Raw genomic sequence first — 19158 nt, forward strand, 5'->3', positions numbered from 1 at the left:
TCTCGTGCTTGCTCAGCCTCTACTAAGTGCAAAGAGCTTTGCACGCTGGCTGAGAAGAGACAGCGGCGGGCGGTGGGGGGTGTGTTGGGGGAGGGAGGAGGGCAATGACTCAGCGGGGGAGGTCAGGGAGCACACTGTGGGGCTGGGGCCGCAAGGGCCGCGGGGTGCGGGGTGGGTGGTCTGGGCTCGGCTTCCCTTAGGAGGCGGCATTAGAGACGGGCCCCCACGGCTGGCTGGATTTTTCTAGGAGTGTGGAGCATACGTGCTGCGTGCTGCGTACGTGGGCCTATGTGAGGGGGAGGAGGGTGACTTCCCTCTCCAACTTGGGGTGTCTTCACTGGTCTGGGCACCAGTTTCTCCTTTACAGCTGCTGTGATCTCCGTTACAACTTTAACTCTGTTAAACACCCTGGGGAGTTCATGACTTGAAGCTCTTTTTACCATTAACCCCCGCGTGGCTGCTCTGGGGACTGGGGGGCTCGGTCTTCCTGCTGGTCCCCCAGCTTTGGCCCGTTCCTGGTCCAGGCTGGCCTCTCCTCCTTCGTCACTGCCGGTCATTCCCCGCCCCCCCCCCCCCCCCCCCCCCCGCCGCCAGGCCACCCACATCAGGCGAGGTGCGATTTCTCGATGCTTCCCCGGCCTGCCTCCATTTGAAACAGATACACCCGTTTGCTGTAGGTTTGTGAGTTTGTGTAGGAGGGTACGGAGGGACTGGGAAGCCAGGAGCAGGGCAGTTACAGAACCGTGGAGACCCTCTGGGGGTGTCTCCTCCCACCTTCCGTGACCACGCAGGGGTGACCCCCAGAAGCAAGGACCCCGTTCCGGTAAGTAGGTGCTGAGAGCCTGTGTCTGTTAGACTTGGGTATGAAGCATGGCTCCGGGACCCCAATGAGGAGAACGGAGCAGAGCTGGACCACAGTGTTGGGGCGGCCTCGGGGTCGCCAGCACGGCCTGTGGGATGATGGAGTGACTCCCTCCCGCTGACGCAGGCCTGTGTCTCTGCTCCCCTGCAGCTGGTGCTTCCGGAATACTCCATCCACAGCCTCTTCTGCATCATGTTCCTGTGCGCTCAGGAGTGGCTCACCCTGGGGCTGAACGTCCCTCTACTTTTCTATCACTTCTGGAGGTGAGTCTGCCTGGGACTGCTCTGGGCTCCCTCCTTTCTGCGTGGGCGGCCGGCCCTCAGGGACACTGTCCCCCAAACAGACTGCTGCCCGTGCCTCCCTCCCTTCCCTGCCCTTCGGAGACCTATTCTCCGCGGCCTTCTTCCCAAGCCACTTCCAGATGGCGGCCCTTCTTACCGGCTCCCTCCCTCCGGGATCGGTGTTAAGAGCCCCTGCAGCAGGATTCACAATTGTCCCCAAATGGAAACATTCCAGATTGGTGCCAACAGAGCAATGGATAAACAAAATACGGCATGTCCTTGCAAGGGTGTGTGATTTGGTAGTAAAAGGCCATGACATACTGACACGCGCTGAGACATGGATGAGCCTCGAAAACACGGCAAGGGAAAGAAGCCGGTCACAAGAGTCTATTTATGTGAAAGGTCCAGAATGGACAACTCTGAGGAGAAGGGAAGTAGGTGGGTGGTTGCCACGGGCCGGGAGGGAGGGGATGGGGACAGGGGATGGGGGATGGCTGATGGGGACGGGGGATGGGGACGGGGGACGGGGATGGGGGATGGTGGACGGGGACGGGGGACGGCTAACAGGGACAGGGGACAGGGATGGGGGACGGCTGACAGGGACGGCGGATGGGGACGGGGGATGGCAGACAGGGACGGGGGGTGGGAGACAGCTGACGGGGATGGGGGATGGCAGATGGCTGCCGGGGATGGCGGACAGGGACGGGGGATGGCGGACGGCTGACGGGGATGGCGGACGGGGACGGGGGACGGCTGATGGGGACGGGTCTTCTTCGGATGTGACCGTGTTCTGAACTAGATAGAGCTGACAGTCGACAACTCTGTGAACATGCTAACAATCCCTGCATTGTAAACTTTAAGAAGGTGAATTTTCTGGTATGTGAATTATATCTTTTTTTTTGGAAAAAAGATTTATTTATTTATCCTAGAGAGGGAGAGAGGGGGGCAGAGGGAGAACTCCAAGCAGGCTCTGCCCCCAGCATGGAGCCTGACCCAGGGCTCTATCTCACGACCCTGAGATCACGACCTGAGCCAAAACCAAGTCAGACACTCAACAGACTGAGCCACCCAGGCACCCTGAACTGTATCTTAATAAAAAAGCACCTGCGAGATGGGCTGGATTTTCTGGGACAGTTCTGATTTTAAATATTCTATTCTCTGTCAAGACTATGCATCAGGTCACGTGATTTGGGCTTTTAGTAAAATACAGTCACTGTCTGGACCTAGGACGTAGGAAGGGGGAACCAAAGTAAAGAAGGCAGCTGTGCAGGTGAATCGACCACCCCAACCCCTTGCTCCCCGAGCTTCCGTCCCGCAAACATCTCCTCACTGTTATTTTACTGTGAAACGTAGCCTGCATTTGTCACGGCGGGAGCACGCACTCCTTCATCTAGCAAACATGGGAGACACGCCCCATGCCAGGCATTGCAGGGGATCCCAACGTGGATGTGAGATAGAATCTTTGCCTTCAAGGAGCGTGCACCCCGGTGGCAGAGGGAAGTAGGTTCTTAGCGGATGTGAGGAATACACGCAGGTGTGCAGAGAACAAACATGTAAGTTAGACCGGCAGAGGGGCACTGCGAACTCTGCAGGTGAGGGGGTGAAGTCTGCAGGCTGGGGGGCGTGGCAAAGTCTGCAGGTTAGGGGGCAAAGTCTGCAGGTTAGGGGGTGAAGTCTGTAGGTTGGGGGGCGCTGCAAAGTCTGCAGGTTGGGGGGCTAAGTCTGCAGGCTGGGGGGCGAAGTCTGCAGGTTGGGGGGCAAAGTCTGCAGGCTGGGGGGTGCAGAGAAGTCTGCAGGTTGGGGGCAAAGTCTGCAGGCTGGGGGGGTGCTATGAAATCTGCAGGCTGGGGGACGCTGCGAAGTCTGCAGGTTGAGGGGTGAAGTCTGCAGGCTGGGGGGTGCTGTGAAGTCTGCAGGTTGAGGGGTGAAGTCTGCAGGCTGGGGGGTGCTGCGAAGTCTGCAGGTTGAGGGGTGAAGTCTGCAGGCTGGGGGGTGCTGCGAAGTCTGCAGGTTGAGGGGTGAAGTCTGCAGGCTGGGGGGGCACAGCGAAGTCTGCAGGCTGGGGGGCAAAGTCTGCAGGCTGGGGGCGAAGTCTGCAAGCTGGGGGCACAGCGAAGTCTGCAGGTTGGGGTGTGAAGTCTGTAGGTTGAGGGGTGAAGTCTGCAGGCTGGGGGGTGCTGCGAAGTTTGCAGGTTGAGGGGTGAAGTCTGCAGGCTGGGGGGGCACGGTGAAGTCTGCAGGCTGGGGGGCAAAGTCTGCAGGCTGGGGGGCACAGCGAAGTCTGCAGGTTGGGGTGCGAAGTCTGCAGGTTGGGGGGCGAAGTCTGCAGGCTGGTGGACAATGTCTGCAGGCTGGGGGACAAAGTGTGCAGGCTGGAGAGTGAAGTCTGCAGGTTGGAGGGCTAACACGGGCACAGGCTCAGAGGTGAGACAGCACTCGGTGTGCTGGGGAAGGGCCCTGGTTCAGCGAGGCTGGATGCAGGGTCCTCGGATGGAGGTGAATGGACGTGGGCTTGACAGACAGCAGAGGGACCAGGGGTGGAGGGTCCGAAGCTCTCTGCTGGGGAAGTTGGAATCAACGTATTCTGCAGAAAATGGAAGCGCTCAGAAGCTTTTTTGGGGAGAAAGTGGCCTTGCCTGATCCTAGTTTTAGGAAAACGACTGGTGGCAGCCATGGGGAGGACAGGTAGGAGGGTGAACTTGTGAATCTGGAATTGGGAGGTCACCATGGCATTGCAGGTGAAGAGAGGATGGACTTGACCCCAGTGTGACAGAGCGATGGAAGTCGGAAGGGCAGAGAGTTCACGTGGAGGTGAACTTGGCCTTGGCCAGTGAGCAGGTGCAGTGGGCAGGGCAGAGGTAGCCTCGAAGCTGCTGGCTGGGAGGGGATGGCGCCCCTGACGGGGGGCAGGAGAGGACAAAGTGCAGGTTAGGGAGAAAGGAAAGTGACTCAGTTACACAAGAAAGTCCTGTGCTTTTTTTTTTTTATAAAGATTTAATTTATTTATTTGCTATATAAAGAGAGCAAGCGAGAGAGACAGAAAGAGAGCGCGAGCGCACAAGCAGGGGGAGGGGCAGAGGGAGAAGCCCAGGACCCGGGATCCTGACCTGAGCTGAAGGCAGACTCCTAAACGGCTGAGCCCCCCAGGCGCCCAGAGAGCGTCCTGTTTGGAGTGAGGGTAACCCCCTGCAGTCTGAGCTTGGAGAGCAGTCAGGTGGGAACAAGGTGGCGTCGGAATGTAGTCCCTGCCGGCTCAGGGACTGTGTGGGCTTAGCTCACCCAGTATCCACACAACCGGGCGAGCTGCGGCCCCTTCTCTGTTTCACCCATGGGTGGGGGGTGGGACCCCGTGGCTCACAAGGTTAAGGCACCACCCGGTCCCTGAGCCAGGACAGGGCGGGGCCCGGTTCAGCCCCGCCTCTGTATGGATCTGTCATACAGCAATTCCTAAGTGCTCAGAAAATGAAAAGGAACGAGGAGAGGAGGTCCTTTGAAAATCAGAGTCATTGAAGACAGTCTTCCTTGGGCTTCTGCTCCCGCCTCCCCCGGGCCCAGGCCAGGACGTTGTCCCGCAGACCCAGCCCCTCCCGCCCTATTCTCAGGCACTGGAGGAAAGCAGTGGGGCACCTCCGTCCGGTCCCATTCTTGGCAGAGTATTGCATCCAGCACCCAGTTGTCTCTGCACTTCCGTCCCCATTTTACAGACGACAAAGCTGAGGCTCGGAGGGATCAATGGCCGGCTGGAGGAAGGTCAGTCTGGTGGCCGGTAGCCGCAGAGCCCTGACTCTCTCCACCGAGCCGCTTGGCCACCTGGCTGCCCCTGTCCCCACGGAGCGAGGTCTCCGCAAGGCCAGTGGATTTGGAATGTGCTCCCGGGGAGGCAAGGAGTGTGGCCTGGAGAGCTGCGAGCTGGCAGGCATCACTGAACCCGGCTTGTGCCGTCCTCCTGGCACCCTGTGATGACCGTCGCTGTCGCTGTCCTCTGGGGGGTGAGGTCGGGCTGGAACACCGGTCCTGGTTACAGGGCACCCTTCTGAGCCCGGGAGTCACCTGCTCAGGGCCCCTCTCCGGCCCGACCTCTGGCCTCCTTCACCCAAGTGACAGACAGCAGCCCGCCGAGGCTGTGCCAGGGGCCAGAGGTCAGCCGCGGGGTGGCCCTCGAGTCCCGCCCAGCCTCACCACCAGAGTCCCGGCCTCCGCTGGGTGTTTCCACGGACACAAAGCTTGCTTCAGCTTCCCTCTGTCCCACGCCCTGTGCTTTCGCTCCCCCTGGGTCCTTCTGCTGCTATGCCCCCCGCCATGGTCAATGCTCTTTGGCTGTTCTGGGTCCTTCTACCAAGAAGTAAAGTGTCTGAACCCCACCGCACTCCTGCGGGAGTGTGACATCTCTCCCCCAGTGTTCCGGATTTGAAAAGAGGGTCTGTGTGGGGGACAGCATGACACCCAGAGTCATTAATGATCAGGGTAGAATGTGGTCGGGGGTGATGCCACCCTGCGTGTCGCTGCCCCATTCTGGGCTGACGCCCACAGGGGTGCCCACAGCCCTGGAGCAAGGAGGCTCTTCTCGGTGCCTCCAGGTGACTCGGTTTCCTTCCTTTGGAGCAGCTCTCTCTGTGGGCGCGGTGCCCGTGGTGCCGGAGGGTCTCTGTCTGGGAGTGGCCCTCAGTGCTGGGCAGTGATGTGGGCAGCGGCAGAACGCTGCTTCGCAGAGATCCCTCGGATGCCCTTCCGAGCCCCAGAGCCAAGGACGCCGTGTCCTCTGTCCCCGCAGGTATTTCCACTGTCCAGCGGACAGCTCGGAGCTCGCCTATGACCCGCCGGCGGTCATGAACGCGGACACCTTGAGCTACTGTCAGAAGGAGGCCTGGTGCAAACTGGCGTTCTATCTGCTGTCCTTCTTCTACTACCTTTACTGGTGAGTGTCTATCCCTCCTGGCGCTCTGGGTCCTGCAGACTGGCTTGTGCCTCTGGCTTTTGCGGGGGGGGGGGGGCTGTGAGGGTGGGGGTCGCAGCCGCATGGGTCTGATGCCAGCCATCTGACTCGGTCGGGAGCCTGGGCTTGTGCATGGAGGCGTGAGGGGTGGCGGGTCCTGCAGGAGGCCTGGCCCCTGGTGGGCGCATCCGCAGGGCCTCACAGAGAAATACATTGTCCCCACACCTCTGGGGAGGCGGTTGGTGACACACAGCTGGTCACTCCTTCCCCATAGGGCTCCGTCCCCAGCTCAGCCACTCGAGTCCCCTGTGGCCCGTAGTCCACGTGGAAGCATCTGGGGGACAGAACAGAGACCCCGGGGGTCGGTCGCGCGTCTCAAAGGGGCACGCGGGGTCACTGAGTGCTCAGGCTCACGACTCTGCCCTTGTTACGTAACTCGCTAATGAGGTAGACCGTGCTGACTTTGCGATCGTTCAGCAACGCCCCCGTGTCTGCACCTCTGCAGAGAGTGGCCTAGCGAGGCAGATGGCTGAAAGCAGACTGCCTATGGCCGGGCCCCGAGAGCACCTTTTCTGAAAGCATCTCCCTCCTGTTCCTCTTTGGGCTCATTTCTGGGGCACCTCACCTGCCACCTCACTACGCGGTGGCTACCTGCGTTCGGCCAGGAAAGCTGCCGGTGTCCCGGCGCTGCTGTCGGTGCTAGCCGCGTGAGGAAGAGGAGGGTGGGGTGTTAGCGAGGCCGCCCCAGGCTTGGGGCGGGCTGGGGAGTGGCTGCATTTATCCACACTTAAAAATGAGCCGTGCTCGGGTCTCTCTGACTCCGACTTAGAACTTTCTAGCCACTGAAGCTCGCTCAAGCTGGTTCCTGCCTTGGGGATCCCAAAGAGGGTGGCCTCCAGGCTTAAGGACTTGACACCATGGGCTAACGTGAGGTGCTGGAGTGAGCTCAGTCTCCTCTGTGGGGGTCTGCAGACGCCCCCACTGCAGAGTCACGAGCCTGCCCCAGAGGCAGCCGTGCCCCCCGGGCTCCTTCCTCGTTCGTCTGGGGTCCACCCTAGTCCAGATGGAGATGGAGGCAGGTCACACCCCCTCATTTCAGTTGCGTTGCCAGCATCCGTCTGTTGTGGGAAAGAAGACCTGGGAAGTCACAGCAAAGTAGCTCCCTTCCTGCAGGGCTGTGGGGGGCAGGAGGGGGCGGCGGGGGCAGGGGACAGTGGGGCTGTGGGGGGTCGCGGGAGGGGGCGCGGGGGCGCGGGAGGGGGCGCGGGGGGTGGCGGCGCGGCGGGGGGTGGAGGGGGTGGCAGGGGGTGGGAGGGGGGTGGCGGGGGCGGCCGGAGGGGGCGCGAGGGGGCGGTGGTGGGGCGGCCAGGGGCGGGAGGGGGCGCGAGGGGGCGGCAGTGGGCGGGCGGGCGGCCTGGGCGGCTCCTGCCCATTGCCTGAGCGTGATCATCCTATAAACCTCGTGTCCCACACATTCCGGCTGGCTGTCTGTCCTTCCTTCAGTCTGGCTCTGCCTTCATGTTGCATTTGTTAATTACTTTGTTGCTAAAACAAAACTAGAACAACTGCTCCCTGCCTCGCGGGACCCTGGGTGGCACCCGGGGCTCCCCCTTCTTTGTTGAACCCGGTGTCGGGGGCTCTGCCGAGCTCCTCAAAGACCCAGTGTCTCCCGCCCCAGAACTCCCAGCCCCTTGGAGCCAGGGCTTGTGGGCGCACAGGACCGTTGGCCCCGGCCACTCTTGTGGGGGAAAGGGGGACCCATGCAGGTGGACAGCTGCGTCCAAGCTGAGCACAGGGATGGACTGAAGTGACAGCCGCAGGGACCCTGTCAAGGTGGGGTTGGCATTTCACAGGACCTTGCAGAGATTGAGAAATGTGTCCGAGGCCCTAGCTGAGACGTGTTTGTCTCACCCCAGAGCCTGGACTTGTCTCAGCATCGTGTGCTAACTACCCCAGCAGGTGCCCCGTGGACCAGGAGATGCTTGCAGGTTCCTGGGGTGGATCCTAGCCAACAGGAACGCAAACACCAGCGGTTAGTCCAGGGTGGACGGTCTGCCTGCGCCTTGGAACCATCTCTCAAGCCAGGAGGGTGAGGTGGCACCAGCCTCCCGCCCATTGCTCTGGGTCACGGCTGCCTCCTTCTTGTGTATTCCTCTCCCTCTATGATTGTCTTCTCTCTGGCCGACTTGCTGGCAGACACCCTGTCTGTCTCATCCGCCTGTGTGTCTGTGGCGCCCTGGCTGGAGCGTGGCACACAGTAGGTGCTCACGAGCTCCCTGTTATTGCTGCAGCTTGGCTGTGTGGTCCCTCGAGGCAGGTGTTGGTCTGCACGCTCACCGTTGTCTGTCAGCACCGAGCATGGTGCGTGGCATGCGGGAGGCGCTCAATAATGGTGAATGAGTGGCTGAAAGTCTGAAAGTGAGTAGAGCGAGTAAAGGGCATCCGTGACCCCACTCGGTATCACCACAGAGAGACAGGCGTGGCTCCTTGCCTTGCCTCCCTGGCTCTGTGACCTTGAGCGATGGTCCGCTTCTCACGTGACCCCCAGCTCCCCTGAGTGCAGGGAGACCCTCCAGCTTGGGCCTGGCCAGTGATGCTCCGTGGACACGCGGTGAACCGGGTTCGCAGAGATGGAACTTCAGCTGCTCTGAGGAGCTCGTAGGGCCTTGGAAACTGGATAGGGTTAGAAGTGAAGCAGACTTTCTTCCCGCTTGGTTTTCTTTCTCAGATGACCCTTTTTCCTCTCTATAATGTGAACGGGGGTGGTTTTTCTTTGTGCCAGGAAGGCAAAGTGGTATATTTTGGCGTGGAATGTTCCCCGATGTTGCAGAATTAGCCTGCCGCCCTTCCTAAAAGCACAGGGATGCGTGACTCCTTCCCTGGTCGTGTTGGGTCACCACCGTAGGACACATGCTCCTAATGCACGTTTAATGCGTGCATTTCATTAAACACAGGAGGGCCAGGGAGTGACCCGGGTCAGAATTTGTGTCGTTTGTATGCCCAGAGGGCCTGCGTTCATACGTGGGGCCTCAGAATGGTGACGACGGGCCTCTTCCCAGCGTGGGGTATCGTGTGGTATCACAGAGGTGGGTGGGGTGGAGAGAACCCCCTGCACGCCCCAGCCTGGGGACCTGCAGGAAGGAGGCACAGCCACCATGATAACCATGCGGATGAGGATAATAAGCTGCACTTAGAGCAATCGCATCTTCTACCCAAGGGACTCGGTGCATGCTCACAGCACAGGTTTAGTCCAGTGGGGTGGGAAGTAGTGGGGCCAGCAGGGCGGGGAGTAGATGCTCCAGGGCCGGGACGAGAAAGAAGCCATGGGGTCCGGCTTGGGGAAGGACCCTCGGGTGAGGGTCAGTCTGAGTCCCTCACGGGCTCCCGCTCACTCCCTCTCTTCCTTTTCTCTCTGCATTCAGCATGATCTACACGCTAGTGAGCTCTTAACTCAGACCGCTCACGTCCTCCGAGGCTGAGTTCACGGGAGCCGGGCCCAGACGGGGACGCGTGAGAGACACCTGCGGACTGAGGGCCCCTGCAGCAGCAGTGGGCCAAGGGGTCGCTGCCCAGCCTGCACTCGGGGTGTGGTCCCTTTGGGGCCGTGGGCCCTCTCCTGGGCAAGGACTGCTGCTTCCTGAGCGCACGCACCTCTCCGACATCTCCGTGCCATGCACGCGGAGCCCCGGGGCCGCGGGAGGGGCGGCTGACAGGCTGCCCGGGGCCTGCCCAGGACGGAATGACCCAGGATCCAGGCCGACTGTGTGGCATCCCCTGAGCCTCGTGTTTCTTCTGACCACTGGCCATGCCCCGCGCTTCGGTGGGACGGCCTGGAGGGCGCACACATTGGCCTCTGAGCCCTGACCGGCCCCGAGCCCGTGGGCTGTTTGTGCACTCTGTGGTGGGAGAGCCGGCTCCGCGACCCCAGGAACGCAGCGTGGGGCTGTCCGTCCATCCTGAGTTATGTCCAAAGTCGAGGGGAGGCGGGAATCCGAGGGAAGAATGATTTTGTAAAACGTTCACAGGTTCAAAGTGTTAGTTCTTGGCCCCCACGAGCTGTACTCTTGGGCTGTCAATCCAGAGCACCACAGAGCCCATGAGCGCGGATCGATGGCTCCACATTGTCACAGCCGCCCTGAGTCGAGGACCCCAAGCAGCCACGCGCCCAGAAAGCACTGCGGTCCCTGCTCTGCGCCCGCGGCTGGGAAGTGACACGGCACGGTCATATGTTGCTGCATTGTTCACGCAGGGACATTCGCTTGTTGAGAATTCTCCGTTTGACAATCTGTCCTCTGTGGGTAGCCGCTGTTCTAGGGGCTTGTAAATAATGACAAGGCTGAGATGTTCCATGTGGATTGGGCACAGTGATTTCCACCTTGTTCCCGGAACTTGCTTGTTTGCTTCTGTTGGACACGCACAGGCTGCTTATACCTGTGTCCGGCTCCCGGCAGAGGCCCGTGCCTCAGGCTTATGAATGGTGTTGGTGTGACACGCCGTGCACACGTTTGCATGCCGTGGCAGGTCCAGTGTCTCACCTACCTGGCTGGTCTCGTTTAAACCCTGTGACAGGCTGCCTTTGGCTCTGTGGGGTTGGCACATTAGAAAAAAAGTTTCCAAAAGGTGTTTTGCTTCTAAAAATTGTACAGAGAACAAAACTGAGACTTCTGCTCTGAGGCTGAAGGTATAAAACCAGGGGATTCTGGGCGGTATTTTGGGGACCAGACTCCCCTTTGTCCAGGCTGGGTAGCTGGGGCTGGGGGGCGAGCTGCCTGTGGGGCCGGCTGGCCCCATCTCTGACCCCATTCCTGAGAAGACCGGCTGCGAGAGCCCTGACTCGCCATACTTCTCACCCTCGAGCTGCTTTGTTTGCTGTTGTACTTTGCCTCCTTCCAGAAGGATGCGCAGTGGTCCGTAATAGCAGACACAGGTACCCAGAGACCACTGAAATGGAAGTAGGGAGCTGAGACCCACAGAGGAGGACACACCGACGTCCTGAGGTTCTGATGCCTGAGACTGACCTTGAATGTTGCCTTCTCTTCGCAGTAAAGGGTAGCCCACATTCGCCTAGGTTGCTTTCATGTCCTCTTTGACCTTCCTCACGGTCCTATGAGGTCGATACTCTTCTTTTTCCCATTTTCTAAGGGAGGAGGCAGAAGCTAAGAGAGGGTAAGCGACTTACCCGTAGTCACTCAGCAGCCACAGACCTGCCTTTACACCCAGGTCGTCTGACTTCAAAACCCCATGTCCTTTCCATCACCCGAGAGCCAGCAAAGCAGCTTAGGCCCCTGCGACAGTTGGATTAGCACACACTTTTGGAGAAAAGGAGATTTAAAGACGCAGAGCTATAGACAAAGTGCCTGGTTTCTGTTCCTTCTGCGCAGGCCTCAGCCTTGCTTCGCCATGGCGGGTTCTTCCCCGAGGGGGTCCCCTGAAAGCTGGAAGAGCTGCAAGTGCACAAACACCCCAGTGCTCCCCTCCCACAAGCTGCGAACCATCTCCGCTGGTCTGGCGGGGGCTTGAGCCGGTTTTCGGGTCCTGTGAGAGCTAATCATGAGCACAGGGGTGAACAGCTGCTGGAGCCGCGCCAGGTGCCATGACCTCGCCCGGCCCATAGCGACCCCACAAAGCAGCTGGGCCTTACCAACCAGGAGGCCAGGGAGGCTCGGGTGGGTGAGTCTGCCCCAGGGACCGAGCCAGACCGGGGCTCGGGGCTGCGCCTCAGTGGGGGATGGTGACCACAGCTCTGAACCGCGGTGTCGGCCGTTGCTCCAGGCGCTTGCATCTCGCGGCACCGTGGGATCCACGTTATCCGCGTTTATAGACGAAGACGTTCTGGGACCTCAGAGACCCTCAGTGAGGGAGGGGCGGGCAGAGCTGGGGCTGGCATCGAAGCCCCCATGTGCCCCCCCCCACGTAACGTTGCCTGCTGGGATATCTTCACCTGTCCGTTTGTCCCACAGTCAGGGGGAGGGCAGAGCAGGGGACAGTGCCCTGGGTACATCCCAAAGCGGCTGATGCATGGCTCTCCCTGCCCGGCACAGCTCTGGGCACCGGGAGAGAGGTTCTCAGGGGCACAGGCATCAGGGAAGGTGCCGTGGGGACCCGATTCCCATTTCCTTGGAGGGGCAGAGCCGTAGGCCTGGCTGTGCCCAAAGGGGCAGAGCAGGACTGGGGGGGTCACTTACTTTCCACGTCACTAAGTTGAGGTGGATGATGACACCCACTACACTGACCTGTTGGATTAAATGAGGTCATATTTGCAAAGAACCGGGAAGAGTGCCCTGCACGTGGGAAGTCAGGTAAGGGTCCCCCCCTCTGTGGGAGGTGGGTCCCCCTCGCTGTCCTCATTGTGCCCTGTGCGCGTCCTGGTCCAGGGCCTCTGGAGGGAGGGGGGACGTCACCTGGACCAGCTGTCCGCCTGACGCCTCGTTCCGGCCACAGTATCCTGACCCCTCTTTCCTGCACTGTGCTCTCCAGCCTGTGCTGGCCGCCCTCCAACGCTTGCCCCGCGCAGGCCCCGTGCCCAGCATGCGACGCGCACGGTCTCACCTTAACCCCCACAACATCGCGAAGTAGGGGCCGTCACTGGTCCGGTTCATAGTTCAAGTACTGAAGCTGGTGGAGGTTACGCGAGTGACAGTTACCAGTGACACGTGGAGCCTTGACTCCAACCCACGTCTGTTTGTCCCCAGGGCCTTGAGCCCTTTGCACTCCTGAAGGGGTGATGCTGGACAGGGCCGGAGGAGGGAGAACGGGAGGGACGCTGTCCCAGGATCGTGGCCGGCACACCTGCCTTCTCCATAGCCAGTAGCTAAGGGTACATGACCCGACATTCGGGAGGGTCTGCGCTATGGGGTCTTGTGCAAGCTTCCCGGATGTTTCTGAAACTGAGCTGTCCCATCCATAAGGTGGCAAGACTACCTCCCTTGCCAGTGTGGTTGCGATCATCAAAGTGAGTTATGTGCGTAGGGCTTGTGCAGGGGGCTCAGCACACCTTGGTCCTCAGTGCCCGGCTTCCCTCTCCCCCACAGACGTGAAGGGAGCCTTCCTGGAATTGAACGCTAGCTGCCTGCCTCCCACCCCCCAGTCCTGCGGCCGGCCGGCACGGGACAGGGCTCAGCCCTCTCGAGATCTCCCCTGTGCTTCCTGTTTGTAGGCTTGGCCATTGCATCGATGTTGAATGAAGTTATTGCTCTTGGGGCAGTTTTGTTCTCTCCTGAGAGAGGCGAGTGGAGCTGCTTTGACAACTGCACAGACCCCTCCTAACCCTTCCCGTTCCCGGGCTGGGGCTGCTCCTTTCCAAACTGCGCGCTGGTGAAGCGGTCCGGGTCTCAGGCGGCCTGGGCTGCGAGGCTTGGGCAGAGGGCTGCGGCCGCTGTGGTCACTGGGGTGCGCCCTGGCTTGGGTTTTGGCTGCCCCCGCACCCAGGAGCCGGGCGGGGTAGCAGGCCCCCCGGGCTTTGCCCCACGTCGCCACGGCCGTTTCTGCTCCTGTTCACCTCTGCTCAGATAGCTCCGGGCCCCCCAGGAGTGTCTTCCTGTGCTGAACCTGACCCCTCGGCCACCACATGACGCCCACGCGGGCTTCCTTCCCAGCTGGCGAGTGCTGGGCTGTGGAGCCGCTCCTTACATTTCTTAGGGCTCTTGCTGAGCACGGCCCTCCTGAAAACTGCTTATGTAAGCTCACAATGAAATAAATCATATTCAAAACAAAGGTAATGAAGAGTCAAAACTCACCACCTCCTGGTTATTTCAGGACATCTTGCCGTGCTCTGTGCTCTGTGCTGTGCGTACGGGGGATCGCCATGTAAGCATAGCGATCTGCGTCCTCCCTGGGGTGCCCTGGCAGCTCGAAATCAGCCCGGTCGGAGTGTGTGCACCTGCAGCAGATCGCGTGCCCTCCCCTGCCTCGCATGCCTCCCCCCCGGGCTCATTGCTGGATGTTGACTAGTACCCAGGGGTCACATCCGCCCGTCCGCGGCATGGCCACGTGGCAGCTGGTGGCCAGCGCCGCCGAGGGCGTGCGCACCAGAGCCCAGTGTCCAGGGCCCTCGGGGCCGGACCTGCCTCCCACACAGGCAGTGACACCAGTGGCTCTCATTTATGCGCTTTTGTCCCCGAGAGGTGATCGGACAGTAGACTTTTCAGCTGTAAGGCTTGAGGGCCTGCATGTAACTTGAGGAACACGGCTGAGCGCGAACGTGCTTCTGTACTTGGGCCCCGGTGCCCTTGAATTACCTTGGGGGCAGCTGTCCTTCCTGTCCACCACCTGGACGGTGGGTCCCATCCCTGGGGTCTTCCATGTCCTGCAGCTGGATGCCTGGGTCCTGGGTGAATGCTGGGGTGAATACTGACCACACTCCACGCGTTATGCATCCCGTGGGGGGCTGACAAGGGTCCAGGGCATCTCTGGGTGCCTGCAGCCATGCTTTGCACACAGAACAAGCTCGGGAACCACAGCTCTTCTCTGCTCGGCTCTGCAGGCTGGTGAGTGTGGTGTCTGCTCCCAGCCAGCCGTGCGGCTGTGGTTCCTCCCCACGCACCCCTCCCCCAGGCAGGCCCCTCTCCTCCTGGACCAGGTACCTCAGGGGCAAACACGCACCTGCTGGTGGAGAGATGCACCGGCACAGGGAGGCTGTTTGGCTTCCGGAAGGAATCCTGGCAGCTGGCAGAGAGACTTACAGGCCATGGCAGAGTTTCTGTCCCAATGCCGTGCCCAGGCTCTGAGCAGAAGACCCTGGTCCTTTCAGAAATGCTTGGCACCTTGGAGAAACAGCATCACCTTTCTGATAGGAATATAGCTCTGAGATTCCAGAGCAGGGGACCTGGGGGAAAGGAGAACTGGTTAAGCACCAGTCCCCACATTAAATTATAAAGAGAGGTGTCCATTGGGCCCCCAAGCTGGGAACGGCCTGTTTTGACTGTGGCAATGAAAACAGCAGGGCAGAGCTGGAGGCTCTCGGGGAAATGTTGCTGGTCGGTGGCATCATGGCACAGGTCTTGTGATGCTGTTCTGATTTTCCCACAGCTCCGCAGGGAGTAAGTGTGATGTTGAGGTGACGTTCTGGGCTCCACGGGCTGCAGAGAGCCGTCTGCGTGGAGGGGTGCTGGGTGGAAGCAGAGATCTGTGGTCAAGCACCTGTGGGCCCTGCAGGGCTAAACACACCCGCAGATTTTCCCCAACCGCCCTGTGCAGGGAGCTCGGGTCCCAGCATCAAGGGGGAGGCTGGTCTGCAGGGCACTCGCTGTGAAGTGTGGCCCTGGGGACTCCGAGGGAGGAGTGGGGCAGAGCCCTCTGGTCGAGGGTGGCCTGAGACATGAGCGTGTATTGGGGTGGGATGGGTCCACACAGGGACCTAAGGATGGGAATGAGTGTGAAAAGGTGGGACTTGCCCCAAATTAGAGAATGGCACTAATGAGAATTAATCCACATAATCCAAGTGCAGAAAAAGGTAGGAAGGGCTGGATTTAGGATCCCCTGGATCATAAGCTCTATGAGGATAGGCTTTCATTAGGTAGCTCCAGAGCTGGGCTTGGTTCTCATGAGACTGCCACAAATCCATGTTGAATGAAATTTTGGATCCCTTCTGGAATCAGCAGGAAGCCGAGAGAGCCACTCCGGTCCGTGGGAACCGGTGTCCTGGGAGGAATGTGGAGACCTCGTGCAGCTGCGTCCTGGATATGCCTTGTAGGGCTCAGTAGTGATAAAGCAGGTGCAAGCACGGCCGGCGCATCTGCAGGTGCCCCTCTCTGCAAAGACCTCTCTGGGCTCGTTCTTCTCAGAATCAGGAAAACACAACCCCTAGACCCACAGGAGCAGATGGTGGCTCTCCAGAGTCATGGAGTGACCAACCCTAGACTCCAGCTTAGAAAACCTTGAGGGAAAGAAGAGCCAGGCCTTGGGTTGCGGCTCCCTGGCGTGTGGAAGCAGCTGCAGTCCAGCCCTTGAGCATCGCTCCTGGCAGACAGGGGTCTCCCCACGGGCCCTGGGGGTTCTCCCGGCTGGGGCCGCAGAGGGCAGGGTGAGGGTGAGAATGGTGGGTGGACAGTGACAATGACTTTAGCCCCAACCACTTCTGCAACATGGCCCTCTGTTCAGGCCCAGCTTGGGGGTTGGTGGGCCTGGTCCCAAGGAGAGCAGGGGGGCGGCCAGGGTCGAGCCAGATAATACAGATCGTGGGTTTGGTTCTGATGTCCTGTAAGTCCAGGTGGTTCCAGCTGTGGTGTAACAGGGAGGCTGACTCCATTTTCCATGTGTGTTTGCTGACAGCTTCTGGGCCTCCTCAGCCCCTCCTCCTCTTCCCCACATCTGGGCCAGCTGAGGAGAGGGTCTGCATGCTCCCTCCCTCGATACCGGGGGTGGGGAGTTCCAGCCACACAAAACCCGGCCTGTGTGTGGGACCCCTCGCCCTAGTCCCACCCCCGATCACAACAGAAGCCAGACCCCTCCTCATTCTCCAGCCATCCTGTTGGGAGCCTGCCCTGCTCCCCTGAGAGACTCATCATGTCAGTTATAAACTCTTTCTTCCTCTTGGTCCACGTGTGGCACCATCGGGCTCAACATGCAAGTCAAATTTTGAGTGGGGGGTTGGTCCAGCCCCTACCTCAGGGCAAGCAAACATGTGGTTACTGGTAGATGCTAGATGCACAAGGAGCTTATTTCTGGCTCATTCTGGTCCAAGGGAGAAGCTTCTGGTCCAGTGGCCTCCCATGAGCTCATTGGAGGCTGGGCCCTTCCATCTTGTAGCCCCACCTGTTTGAGGCCTTTAGGATTGTCTGCGTTGTCAACAGCAGGGAAGAGCATGGAGGGTCAGGTGCACGCTGCTCGTCACAGGCCTGGCGCTCAGGTGTGCAGCCCACCCACGCAGAAGACGTGCCCTGCAGCTGGGCAATGAGCACACAGCAGCACCTCCCATGGGCATGCGGACTGTCAGTGTGCCATCGAGGGGGTGTTAGGTAGTGGGGTAGAGTCTGAGGAAGAAGTTCTGGGTGAGCGCCGTACATTCATAAATAGCCTTCTGGGCGATGAGAGAGGAAGAGGAAAGAAAAGGAAAAGATAATTTTATTCACAATATCCTTTCTGGTTGGTTTTCATGCTTGAGGCTTGCCTTCTACAATCTCACCCAAAGCAGTGGGTGTGGGTGGGGGGCAGGAGAAAGCAGGCGGGAAGATGTGGGGTCCCTTCCCTGTGAGTCAGAGTCAGCTGCTTATGCACACTCACGCACACACCCCTCACACACATGTACACACACTCACATGCTCATATATGTGCACGCACATACACACGTACATACTCTCATGTGCACACACTAACATATGTGCGCACACACTCATACACACACGTACATACACGTGCACACACCCACACTCATGTGCACACACATACACACTCACACATACATACTCATATGTGCACGCACACACTCACTCATACACTCACACACATACGCACACACACTTTTTCTCATGATCGGTCCCTCCAGTCTCCTGCCCTTCTAAGCCTCCGATGAGAAGGAAAAGGAAGTAGCAGGAGAACAGGAGGGGAGGGAGGGTGGAGGGCAGAGGAGAGACGAAGTCGGTCAGCTATTTTAAGGACATGAAAGTCTTCTCGTAAGTCATTACAGTATCCTTGCCAGTTCATTTCCTTTCTAATGAAGTTGAAAGGTAATCTGATACGTTTCATTATCTCTGCAAATAATTCATAAGTTCAGATGAACTCAGAACCATGACATAGCATGTAGGAGGATTTCAAGGTCTGGCAAGGTGATAATTACAGGACCACACTGGAGCTGACAGCTGGTATTGCAATGATCTCCTTTTATTGAGGTTCTCTGTGTGATTAGGAAAAAACCAGCAAACTGAGTTAAGTTCAGTGGCTGCTGCTGCCCCAGTGTAGACCCTCGGAGCCGTGTGGTGTGTGTGTGCAGAGCCTCTGTGGCTGATGCAGGGCTCTGCAGGCAGAGGATTCTCATGCGTGGCCCATGAGGAGAGCAGCTCAGATGTGTGCAGAAGAATGGCAGGTTCAGTTGCAGAATCCTGGGGAAGCCCGAGAAAGAGAATTAGAACTCAGTTATCAGCACAAACCAGCTCGTTTGTGAGAGCTACTGCTCTGCTTAGGCTGGACACATATGCTATGTCCGTTCTGCATCTCTCAGGTGAAGACAGAGCATAAATGTTTGTCTGGTGGACCAGGAGGAAAGGTGATGCCTTCTGGAAGCAGTAAGCAGGGCTTTGTGGTGAGTATGCTTGAGCTGGCAGAATATCTTCCACAGCCTTGAAATACGTGTAAGCTTATGAAATAAATTCATGATTTTCAGGATAACCACACAGTGAGTACAGACATGGAGTGCACATATTAGAAGATTAGAACTTGAAAGTTAAACCATCTGTTTATTCATTTGTATGTTATTTATTCACCCACTTACTCATTTATTCCATGAAGGTTTATGAAATCTGTCACGTGTCACGTTGAGTGTACAAAAATGAATAAAATGAACCTGCAGCTCTCAGCCCTCAGGGAGCTGACACCTGTCAACTACTCTGCCTCTGTCTCCATCCATCCACCCATCCACCCATCCATCCTCCATTCATCCAACCATCCACCCATCCATCCATCCACCCACCCATCCATCCATCAACCCATCCCTCCATCCTCCATCCATCCATCCATCCTTCTACCCTCCAACCACCCACCCATCCTCCATCCATCATCCATCCACCCTCCATCCATCCATCTACCCACCCATCCATCCACCCACCCACCTATCCTCCATCTATCCGTCCATCCATCCATCCATCCTCCATCCATTCTTTCATCTTCCATCCACCCACCCATCTTTCCATCCACCCACCCATCCATCCTCCATCAATCCACCATCCATTCCACCCTCCATCCATCCACCCACCCACCCATCCTCCATCTATCCTCTGTCCACCCATCCACCCACCCATCCATGCATGCATCCATCCATCTATCCATCCATCCTTCCATCCACCCACCCACCCATCCACCCATCCATCCATCATCCATCCTCCATCCATCCATCCATCCATCCACCTCTTATCCATCCTCCATCCATCCTC

General features: G+C 58.9%; 1 protein-coding gene across 14 annotated transcripts in view; it reads left to right on the forward strand.

Moving 5' to 3' along the window:
* CNIH3 (cornichon family AMPA receptor auxiliary protein 3) overlaps positions 1–19158 on the forward strand; it is a 305955-nt gene that overhangs the window by 202161 nt on the left and 84636 nt on the right. For 8 of the 14 annotated variants that reach the window (XR_013449788.1, XR_013449792.1, XR_013449790.1 and 5 more), the window contains 4 exons: positions 1013–1125; positions 5915–6058; positions 8033–8165; positions 9499–18122. Coding sequence is in view for 4 of the 14 variants with exons in the window: in XM_078077830.1 (XP_077933956.1) it covers positions 1013–1125; positions 5915–6058; positions 9499–9526 (285 nt within the window). In the remaining 10 variants the exon portion in view is untranslated. Of the gene's footprint in view, positions 1–1012; positions 1126–5914; positions 6059–8032; positions 8166–9498; positions 18123–19158 lie in introns of those variants that run through there. The other 6 variants (XM_078077830.1, XM_036111273.2, XM_078077829.1 and 3 more) reach the window with 4 other exon arrangements.

Source organism: Halichoerus grypus, chromosome 7, assembly GCF_964656455.1.
Source record: "Halichoerus grypus chromosome 7, mHalGry1.hap1.1, whole genome shotgun sequence".
Taxonomy (NCBI): Eukaryota; Metazoa; Chordata; class Mammalia; order Carnivora; family Phocidae; genus Halichoerus; species Halichoerus grypus.